Source organism: Acomys minous (genome assembly GCF_964271855.1).
Source record: "Acomys minous genome assembly, chromosome: 1".
Classification (NCBI taxonomy): domain Eukaryota; kingdom Metazoa; phylum Chordata; class Mammalia; order Rodentia; family Muridae; genus Acomys; species Acomys minous.
This window is the reverse complement of record NC_140483.1, coordinates 55,926,159-55,937,378: the sequence shown is the minus strand read 5'-3', so window position 1 is coordinate 55,937,378 and position 11,220 is coordinate 55,926,159. Positions and strand designations below refer to the sequence as shown.

The 11,220-nt window shown below is 51.9% G+C and overlaps 1 protein-coding gene across 2 annotated transcripts; it reads right to left on the bottom strand.

The window, feature by feature from the left end:
* Nucleotides 1-2,576: 2,576 nt before the first annotated feature.
* OPTC (opticin) lies at nt 2,577-10,345 on the bottom strand. 2 transcript variants are annotated; one of them, XM_084786192.1, is made up of 7 exons: nt 10,312-10,345; nt 9,912-10,194; nt 8,639-8,774; nt 7,024-7,182; nt 5,992-6,194; nt 3,216-3,311; nt 2,577-2,876 (listed from the first exon to the last, which is right to left on the bottom strand). In XM_084786192.1, exons 2-7 carry the CDS (start codon nt 10,191-10,193, stop codon nt 2,706-2,708), a joined length of 1,047 nt encoding a protein of 348 aa, XP_084642318.1. In that variant the 5' UTR covers nt 10,194; nt 10,312-10,345; the 3' UTR covers nt 2,577-2,705. The 2 variants fall into 2 exon arrangements, with proteins under 2 accessions (XP_084642318.1, XP_084642319.1); XM_084786193.1 differs by lacking the exon at nt 3,216-3,311.
* Nucleotides 10,346-11,220: the final 875 nt, after the last annotated feature.

The window sequence follows — 11,220 nt, the reverse complement described above, 5'->3', positions numbered from 1 at the left end:
GCGCTGGCTGCTCTTCAAGAACACTCTGGTTCCATTCCCAGCACCCACCTGGCAGTTCACAATTGTAACTCCAGTCCCAGGCAACCAACACTCTCTCCTGGTCTCCATGGCTCACACGGTCATACATGCAAACAAAATACCCAGAGACACAAATCCTTTTTCAAACTCTGGGCATGGCTGTGGGACATGGGCCTGCATTCGTGCTGGGGTGGGGTGAGGGGGAACAGGAGGATCCTTGGGACTTTCCAGCCAGCTAGTCTAATCAAACTGAGTTCCAAGTTGAGCGAGAGAGCCTGCCTCAGAAAATCAGGTGGAGAACAATTAGATACCAGACCTCATCTTCTGACCGCCATACATGTGCACACACATGAACGCAAATGCATACAAAAGAGAGAAATGCACAAACACACAGTCAGAGAAGGAAGCGGGTGGAAGGATCTGCTGTAGCCAGCTCCTTGGGAACCAGTGAGAGCTTTAGTGTCCCTCTTGGCCTTCAGCCTACCTACGGCTCTCCCCTTGGGTGACCTGTGCTGTGCCCTAGGTCTCCAGGAGAGAAGACAGAAACCTCAGCCAGGGGTCAGGGCATCTCTCAGCACCTCTAAGACTGCCCCCATACCACCCTAGGGCCAGTATGAAGAGTCTTGGTCCATAAACATGGGGGATGGACAATCGATTTACCTTCTTCAGGACTCAGCCTCTTCATCTGAGGAGTGGGAATCATCATCACCCTGCTCCCGGGACTGTGGTGAGCATCCAAAGCAGGGGTGGGGAAAGGCAGATAAATGGCTTCCTTCCCACATGGGCCCCCATAAGCACCTGTCCCTTCAGGCTCAGAGACCACCTGGGACTTTGGCTGGTTGCCTTGGCTTGGCTTGGCTGGTTCCCACTGTGTCTTTGGTTTCAGCTTAAATGCCGGTCCTGCAAAGAGGTCTCCCAGACTCTGAGCCTCGGTCTCCTCTTGCAAGCCCCTGTCACTTTCTGCAACTCCCCTGCAGCGTGTCTGAGCGGACAGGGTAGCCGACTGAGTGGACTTTCTTTCTGTACTAGATCTTAAACCCCACCAGGAAAGAGAAGTTTCTGTTGCACGCCCACCCACCTTATCGCCAGGAACATTGTCTCAGGCACGACATGAAATCCTACTGAGAGAGCCAAGTCCGTACCCGCCTCAAGCCCTTTCCACGCCTCTGCCAACACCTAGGAGGCAATACCTGGGGCTCAGTGCCAACACTACACCCCCCTTATGAAAGTTGTGGTAGCAGGGCATGGTGGTACATGCTTGTAATTCAGCTGTGGGAAGGCTGAGGCAGGAGGGTGACAAAGTCAGGGCCAGGCTGGGACACATAACAAGACTATCCTTTTTTTAAAAAAGGCAACAATGAAGGTTGGTTCCCTCTTCCCTCTCCGTTCAGTGAGGAAGTTGAATAGCTAGCCCCTGCTCCTCTTTCCATTCTCTCAGCACTGGCCCTCCCCAGGATCCAAAGTCTGCAGATAGTTGCTCTATTATTTATTTCTCTTTGCACAAGGCTGCCCTCTGCTGGTTGCACATGCAGGCGCGACTAAAAAGGACAGAAATCCGCGGCCTGGGGAGAGGGGGGCCCTAGGCAGAGGGCTGGCTGGTGAGAAGTAAGGTCAGTTTTCCATCCTTCCAGGTCCTTCCAGATGAATAGGAGATACTAGGAAAAGCAAGAAATGGAGGGCCCTACTGTAGGGGCTGTACTCACCAGCCATGGCTAGAGCAGGCTCAGGGAGGACTGGTTTAAACACAGTTCTTGGTGGTGTGCTGGCAAGCTGTTTAAGAGCTGTCTGCATGCGTGCGTGTGCGCGCGCGCGCACACACACACACACACACACACACACACACACACACACACACACACTGCTGGTTTTCAGCATTCGTAGATTTCCATGCTGTAAATCTCCCACCAAGGCCAGTTTCAAAATAACCAACACAGTGCCAGCAGATGATCTGAGAGAATTGTCCCGTAGCACACGGCCATGTGGACCGCCTCCCATGACAGGGCGAACTCATTGGGAAGTGGTGAGTTTGCGGGGTTCGTTCCAGTTCTTTTTCAGTATAATACTGCAAGGTTATATAATTTAATTTTTCATAATGGCTGTGTTTAACAACTGAGCTGCAAAAATTCTGGAAAATGTAATTATCAGTCTTGTCAGCCTGAGCGGACTCCAGCACACCAGTGTCTTTCCTCTCTCACCCTCCCCCTTGATCCTTGCTTTCTGTCCCTCTGCTGCCCCCTCTTCCTCCTCTTTCTTTCATGTCTCTCCTGGAATTCTGTGTGGGAAGACAGGGATGGAGAGTGTGGAAAAGATCTCTGCTTCGGATGCTGCTGGTCTCTGAGTCAGGGACCAGAAGGTGTAAGGAAAGAGGAGGGAGAAATACAAATTCAGGCTCTCTCTCTCTCTCTCCCTCCCTCCCTCCCTCCCTCCCTCCCTCTCCGTCCCTCCCTCCCTCCCTCCCTCTCCGTCCCTCCCTCCCTCCCTCCCTCCCTCCCTCTCTCTCTCTCTCTCCCTCCCTCCCTTCCTCCCTCTCTCCCTCTCTCTCTCTCTCTCTCTCTCTCTCTCTCTCTCTCTCCCTCTCTCTGTGTATGTGTTGAAATTTTGTGACGTGGCTACATATGACTGGTTAGGCGCAGGGAGAGAGTGCTCCATGAGCAAGCCTCTGAGAACCGTACCTGCCCCGGTGGCAGCTAGGTGAAGCGGCCCACAGGGAGTCTTGGCAGACAAAAATAGGCCTCTGGGAAGAGGCTCAGATTGATGGGGTTCCCATCCAGGCGGATGTCTTCCAGCGGCCGGCGCTCCTGGCTGTGCTCCCTGGTGCCACAGAAGGTGTCTCTTTCCATGGTCACGATCATGTTGTTCTGGAAGGAACAGCATGCACTGAAGGGTTACGGCCTCCTGTGCAGCTGGAGGAGCCAAAGTAGGCAGAGCTGAGGCCACAGAAGAGGACACATGTGGAGAGGGAAGAAATTAGAAAGGATAGGAGACTACGTGGGGAGGAGAAGAGCAAAGGCCCTAATGGGACGAGAAGAGACAGGAGGTAGGGAAAGTGAGGCCACTAAAGCAGGTGACATACTGACATGTAAGGAAGGCAATGCCCTGAAACAGTGGAGAACACGGATGCCCTGAATTCCCTGGCCATGTGCCTTCCATCCTGCTCGCCCGTGATTTCTGCCCTTGGTCTGATCAAGGCTCCTCACCTGCAGGTGCAGGGAGCGCAGGCTCAGGGGCAAAGGCCCAGGGATGGAGTTCAGCTGGTTGTCTGCCAGGGACAGGAACTGAAGCTTCTCTAGTGCCTGTGGGGACACAACACATAGGAGACTGCTGGGTCCTGTCAGGCTCTGGTCACAAGAAGTTGCCCCAGCAGGTCAGCAGCAGGTGGTCTCGTTTGGGTGCAGTTGTCCCTGCCTGTCTGTCTCTCGCTGTGTCTATGTCTCTGTGTTTCTCTGTCTGTCTCTTTCTCCTTCTGTGTGTCCATGTCTCTGTTTCTGTGTCTATCTCTCTGTCTCCATGTCTCTCTGTCTCTCTTCCCTCCCTCTCCGGAATCTTACTCTGTACCTCAGGTTGGCCTGGAATTCTTTATATAGCCCAGGCTAGCCTCAATCTTGTGGTCCCCCTACTTCATACCTTCTGAATCCCATGTGCACCACCAAACCCAGCCAGGACACTGGCTCTTTAAGGAGCCTACAGATGCTAACCCCTCTTGGGAAGCAAAGGAAGCTCTGTCTTTGAGTGCTGGCAGTGGTGGGGGGTGGGGGTGAGAGAACATAATGGGAGTTGCTAATGCTGCCTGAGGGAAGCTGACTGAGGCAGGGACAGGTAGGAGGAAGAACCAGGGGACATTTCAGTTCAGTCTCACCTCCTCTGCCATCAGTGCAAAGTCTCCCAAATGCTGCATTCAGGTTGGATATGGAGAGCATGCGCAGGGGGTGCCAGAGTGGCACACAGGCTCATGGAGAGTATGTGAGCAAAACAGCGCTGTTAGAATGGGGGCGGGGAGTGATCAGAGAGGGACCTGGGAAAGCTCAGCCTGCAGGAGGCTCCAAAAACAGCGAGGAGCAAGCTACGTCTGTCTTAACAGAGAGCATCTCTACCTGCATTTAGTCACAATGTGATCTGTGAAAACGCGGAGCTCAGTCCTGCAGCAGCTGTGTCAAGTGGCCATTACTACCTTCGTTTCGTAGGAAACAAGATCAGAGGTGACTCACTCAGCGAGCTCAGGTCCTTTGGCTCCAAAGCCCCTGCCTTTTCTGGGCCAAGTAAATAGGCTCCACTGAAGGCAGAGAAGCACCTCCTAATATGGAAACAGTTGATGTTTCTGAGGGCTGGAGAAGCCAGAGACCTCCCTGTACAGCTGATCCCAGGACCTTCCTGCACAGCTCAGAAAACGAATGCCTGCAGGTTTTGCATCCCACCCACTGGTGGCACGGATACTGTTCTCTGCACCCTCCGCAGGCCCACAGCACACAGAAGACTGGGAGGGAGGAAGCCATTTGTCAGGAAGAGCAGTGACAGAGAGAGCACACGGCTCTTGGTGAGCATGGTGACACACCTCAGCACTCAGCAAGCTGACAAGGGTCATAGACATGGGTCTTAATTATGTTGTCCAGGATGCCCTCAAACTCATTATATATATTTGTGTGTGCATGTGTGCTTACTATTTATCTATTTGATGCTTCTAAGTATGAATTTGCTTGCAAAACGAAACCTGCTACAATCAAGCATTGCTTAGGGACTTTGCATTCTGAGATTCAAGCGTTGCATTCTGAGAAGCGTGTCATTGTGAAATTACTTTACACAAACCAGGAGGGCTATGAAGTTATTAGATGACTCAACCATAGGGAGCCACCACCATGCGTGTAGTCCAGCATTGAGAGAAATGTTGTCATATGGTTTGATGTACTTGAAAGAGACAGAGAGGCTGCACACACACGAGCAGCTGGTCTTTGGAGGCCTTTCCAAGTACTGCAGCCAGCATGTTGGGAGGCAGGCTTGTCTACTCACTCACTGGCTTCAGTGTCATGTATCCTGGGCTCTTGCCAGCCCTGTTCCTTGGGCAGCCCTACAGGATCATATTTGTATCAAACGACTTAACTCTTTCCCTTGAATCTGGCCAGCAACCCATTGTGGTGGTGTGAATAAAAATGGCCCACATAGGCCCATAAGGAGTGGCACTATTAGGGGGTGTGGCCTTGTGGGAGGAAATGTGTCACTGTGTAGTAGGCTTTGAGGTTTCAGAACCTCAAGCTAGACCTAGTGGCTCACTCTCTCTTCCTGCTTCCTGCCGAGTGGGATGTAACACTCTCAGCTACCTCTCCAGCACCCTGTCTGCCTGCACGCTGCCATGCTTCCTACCATGACAGAACGGACTAAACCTCTGAACAATAAGCCAGCCCCCAGTTCAATGTATTCCTTCATAAGAGCTGCTGTGGCCGTGGTGTCTCTTCACAGCAAGAGAAACCCTAACGAAGATGCCCTTCAAATTGTATCTCTTGAGAATCAGACCATGGAGAGTCAGTGACCAGTCAAAACCATTAAGATTAAGGCATTGGAGTCAGAGTCAGCACCACAGACAAACTGGAGTCTTCAAGGGCAGAGTGGGTGAGCAGGTCTGGGGTGCTGGGACAGAGAGGGTGAGTGGAGCAGATGCGTAGAAAACGGCCAGTGCTAGCGCTGTGTCCTCAGAGGGAAGGGAGATTGCTGGTATTGGCTTCTGGTGTTCTGTCTATGCTAACAGGATCCTGAGACCTGATAGCACTGAGTTCCCATTCGCCAAGAAAGCAGAGGCTACCAAGATGGCGCCATATAAACCACCCTTTTCTTGAGAAGAATGCTCAATAAGCCATAAATGGAAAAAGAAAAGGGAAAATGGGAATTGGTTTTTAGGCCTCAGACCAGAGTTGAGCATGATCAGCTGTGAGGTCAGGGTACATGGGTGGGGTGGGTGTTGCATGGGGGGCTGACATCCTGACTCACCAGGAAGGCCTCAGGCTGTAGCCCTGAGCTCTGCAGCCGATTCAGGCGGACATCCAGGACCTCAATGCCCCTGGGCAGCACAGGCAAGGCAGCCAGCTGGTTCTCCGAGAGGATCAGCTCCTGCAGGGCAGGCAGCAGGCGGAGGGCATCGTTGTGGATGGAGGAGATGGAGTTGCCAGAGAGGTCGATCCTTTTCAGTTTTGCTGAAGGACGGTGAGAGAGAACAGAGGGCGAAACTGGAGCGCACCTCTCTCCAGGCCCCACATGGGCTACGCTTGCCTCCACAGCTTGCTCCATCCTTTTCAAGGGAGTTCTAACCAGCTCACCACTGGCACCAGGTCCGAGCCACAAGAAACAAGGTTAAATCAGGTCTCCTTTGAAAACCATGGCGTTCCCAGATAGCTTTCTCTGGAGCTTTGGTTCTGTGGTAGTTAACTCACCTTAAAAGAGGTGTCCTCTCCTCTCTCCCCCCCCCCCACCTGCAAGGACACGAACTAACAAGTTCAGGAATTGCTGCACACACACACACACACACACACACACACACACACACCCTGGCCCCTGCCCAACTTGCTTTATATGGAGGATATTGAGGACCCAAAAAAACTACCAGCAATTCGAGGTAGAAGCTGGAAGCAAGGCCAGGCCCCCCATCTCAAGCAGAGAATATGGCATGAGATAAAACAACAACAACGACGACGACGACGACGACGACGACGAAACAGCAAGAAGCTCTTTGAACAGTGTCAGGGCCATAGAGAGCAGGTTTTTGGGGTGGGGGTGGGGGTGTGGCCCAGAAGCCAACAGGTGTGGTTGCTGGTACATCCTGGAAACATTGCCTTGAGCATTCTTTCCTTTTCCTGTGCCTCGGATCCTCCCTGAGAAGAACTGGCTACCTTTGCCATCTTAAACTCTTAAAAGAAAGAACCGAGAAGGACTGGGGCTCCTCCCTTTGACCACCAGCAAGCTCATGTCCGTACCCTGGCAGTCATCTCTGCCTTGCCTGTCACCCTTTCTCAAAGCAGAACTCACTCAGCCCTTTGAAGTCTTCAGCTTGGACGTGGCTGATGTGGTTGAAGCGAGCGTACAGGTAAGCCGTCATCTGGGGAAGAGGAGGAATGCTCTCAAGGTCTGCGTCGTCACAATACACCGAAGAGCCAAGGCACACGCACACCAGGCAGGTAGGCAGGCCTGGCCAAGTAGAAGACACAGCAAAGGGACATCTCTGGTCAGACTCCCTTCAGCCTCTGTGGTGCAGCAGTCTTTGCCTTGGTGGATGTCTAAGTTGGGCATCTGTGGCTTTTAGATTGCCTATGGGTTCCCCCACAGAACCACCCAGCACATTGCACCCAGACAATACTCATGGTTACTCTCAGTCTGTCACTCAGCGCTGGCCTACAAGAGGATTCACCTAACCACCACTTGGTGCAAGTCCCGTCGGTGCTTTCATCAGACCCTGATCCTCTGTAAGTTCTGACTTGGGTGGCTTTTTCTAGGATCTCTGTCTGTCTCTTTTCCAGAGGACGCTTCTCAAGTGTCAAAAGGTACAATGTAGATAGAAAAGGCCAGAATTATATGGGGTGGTCAACGGCTGCTGCCTCTGTCCTGGGAAGAGGAATTGTCCATGTCCTATGTGGATCCAGGAAGCATAGCCGAGCCAAGGTGGCATGGACCATGCCTGCCTCGCATCCATTTCCTCTTGGCATGTCATCAGCATCCTGATTTTCTGCTGCAAAACAGCCCTTGCCTGTTCTCTGCCCCTGGTGCTCTCTCTGCACTCAGTGGCTAAGAAATCCAGACAGCTGAGCAACGTTCATGTCACTTGCTATCGCAAGATCACAGAGATTACTGAGAGGGAGCCTTGTAAGCAAAAGGCACTGGGAGAAAGTTCACAGCCCAGAAATGAAGCAGCAGCAGGGACCGGCAAGGGAAGGGGACAGAGGCCCCGTGTCTTTGCTCTCCCAAGGCTAAGAAAGGCAGGGCCAGCTGCTGAGACCCTTTATGGGCTCTTCAGGTCTGAGACTGTAGCTGTGAGAGTTCGCAGGCCCCCTATGGGACAGTCAGCTGATCTCAGTACCCCAGGTCCATGCTGGCAAACATCCTAGAGGACAGGACACCAAGGGCCAGGAGTCCAGGATAAGCTGCAGCTCCCCTGTATCCCAGTTTTTTTGATCCCCAGGAGAGACAGAGATGCTGCACCCCAGTATCTGGGAAGGTCCTGGGGGAGGGGGAGGGCTGCTAACAAAGGTGATTGGAGAAGCCATTTGCTCCCATGCCAAGTGACAGGCACAGTTATTTATTCTCCTCTCCAGGCTTTTAATCATCCCTAATCTAATTACCACTCAAACTGCTCCCCAAGTAATGCTGTTAATTAAGGTAGGGTGGCTTTGCGAGGGTGTAGGAGTTCTTGCTTGCTTTGTATCCCACTCAGCCTGTGCATAATATTTATGCAAAAGTATCAGGGACAGCCAGCTGCTCCCCCTTTGACAACCTCCCCTTTTTTGCCTCCTGGCCGAGGCCAATCCAGACCCAGGATTCTGTGGCCTCAGCCCTCACCACACCCCACTTTCGAACTGCCTGGTGCTAGCTTGAGGTTGCTTGGCCTGGGATCTATGGCTACCGTGACGTTCTGAGTGGATGTGCTTACCGTGACTGCTCTGGGAGTTCAGTAGGCCCGTGGTGGTAGGCCTGGCCATTGTGAGGAGTGATGAGGATGTCCTTGGAGCCACAGTGCTCCGGGTGGGACTAGTTCTCGTTGCAAGACTCGAGCTGTTTACTTTAGCCTGGAGACACAGCACAAAGCATACCATAGGGCAGTCTATGCCTGAGAAGGACTTAACTGCGGCCTCTGGAAACCTCAGTGACCAAGTTCTAACATGTGGAGCGGAATAAGAGGAGGGAGGGAGGGTAAAAAGAGCAAGCAAGAAAGGGACCCTAGAGAGCACAGCATCTAGCATCTTCTATATGCAAATGAGGAAACTGAGGTCAAGAGAGGAGAAGGTGAGAGGGTCAGGTACCCAGAAGGTCCCATCACGGAGCTGAAGTATGGGTAGGCCTCTGGACCATCCAGGCTTAGAACTTATTCCTTCCTTCTCAGCATTGTTCAGGTCAGCACTATCCCCTTTCTCTACCCACACCCTGGTCACATCACAAATGGGCAGAAAGGCTTCTGGGCTTAGGTACCGTGCTGCACAGGTCAATCTCTGCAGAGGCCAGGGAGCTGGGAAGAACTTCAGACTGGAAGACAGACGATGACTCAAGCTAGCATCTCCCCTTTTGAGGGGGAACATGAAGACACAGCTGACCCTCACTCCTCACAGCCTAATCATGACATGGCTCATAACTGTATTTGGCCCGTGAAGACTCCTTCTGGGATTGGGTCCTACCAGGTGTGCCATGTAAGTGACAAGTTCCTAAGGAGGGATAAGAATTTGTACTTTATGCCAGGAAAGACAGCACTGTTGTAAAGTGCTCCCCTTGCAAGACGAGGGCATGAGTTTGCTTGCTTTGCCAGGATCTTGACTGATTCTCATCATCTCAGTGCTGAGGAGGCTTGCTGGCCAGCCAGCCTAGCTTACCTGACAAGCTCCAGGCCCAGGAAGCTACCTTACTGAAAAAAGCCTGTCTTAAACAAAACAAGACAAACTTTAGCTCCCGAGGAACAACACCTAAGGTTGTCTGTCCTCTGGCTTCCCCACACATGTGGACACATGCATGTGTACCTGCACACGTATTAATGAACACACACACACACACACACACACACACACACACACACACACACACATACACACATGAATTTACATCTTATAGAGAATGAGTTGAGGGCCTGAGAGATTTGTATTATAGAGCAGGTGGAAATGGAGCTGGCTCCTAATCCCATTCCTTTCAGGGATTCCAAGTCAACTGTGTCACCTCACCTCAGGCATCTGGTCCCCATAGTCCGCAGGGTCCTCGTAGCTGCTCAGGTCAATGACTTCGCTGTAGTCCTCTAGACTCAGGGCATAATAGCTCCCCACATGCAGGGATGCAGAAGTGTCACCTTCCTCCTGGCTCTGCTCTTCTCTTTCCCTCTCCCCTGGGAGAGAAGCTGCTTCTGCCTCCTGCAGCACCAGGGCCAACAGGCTCAGGAAAGCCAGGAGCTCCCTGAGGTTCAGGGGGAGGAACAGGAGTGGGGATGGCTGGATCCCTTTGCTGCACATCCTGTGGGTGGGTGGTAGAGGGGCCGTTATTTGAGCTTGCCTTGTGGGAAGCCCACAAAGGTCCCCAGTCTCCAGCCTGTACACTTGCTCACTCTTGTCATCCATCACGCAAGCCTACTTGGTATCTTTATCTCATGCTAAGGCTCCCTAAAGACGTGGCTGTGTCGGGAAGGGGGGCGTGTCTTTAGCCTTCATTCCCACGGCAGCTCACAGCGCACCCAGGCTCCCGCAGACCGCTTCTGTAGGCTGGTTCACTCATCTCAGCACAGGCGTGTTTACAAAAGACCTTTGTCCACTCACTCTCACATTGGACACACACATTTGTACAGATGTTCTCTAGTAACAACCAAATATTCAGAAAAAAAAAAACTTCATCGAAACAACAACAAAAAAATAGTCTTAGGGAAACTACATTAAAGAGACTTTTGTTTCCTTTTGTTTTTGTGATAGGTTTCGTGGTTGGCTTCAAACCTATAATGCAGTGGAGCAGGACTTTGATCCTCCTGCCTCCATCTCCATCTCCCACGTGCTGGGATTACAGGTGTGCGCGATCATGCCTGATGTATGACGTTCTAGGTCTCTAGCACAGAGCTTCATGCATGTTGGGCAAGCTTGCTAACCTACTGAGCTGTCTCTCCCTAGCCTGCCTTGTGCTCACTCTAAGGTTGCTCATTCATGTCGTCACTTAAACATTCATGGTGTGTGTATTAAGCTGTAGTCTCTGGAGGTGCAGAAATGACCAAGGCCCAGCCCTTTTAGGGAAGAACCAGCCAATTTGGAGACCAAGTCTTGTAATTTGTACATACAGTGTAAAAGAAGGATGTAAGCTTACAAAGTAGACTTAGAAACATAACTTTTTAGAAAGACGCTGCAGAAAGCAGAGGGTTTGTATGTGGTTACGGAGTGTTTCCCATCAGGAAAGCGCGGTAGCTATCTGCATACATATGTGTGTGTACGTGGGTTACTGTAAGTACAAGATGTGCATGCGAGCACAAACGTCTGTGCAGTTCACTCACATCTGTGCAGA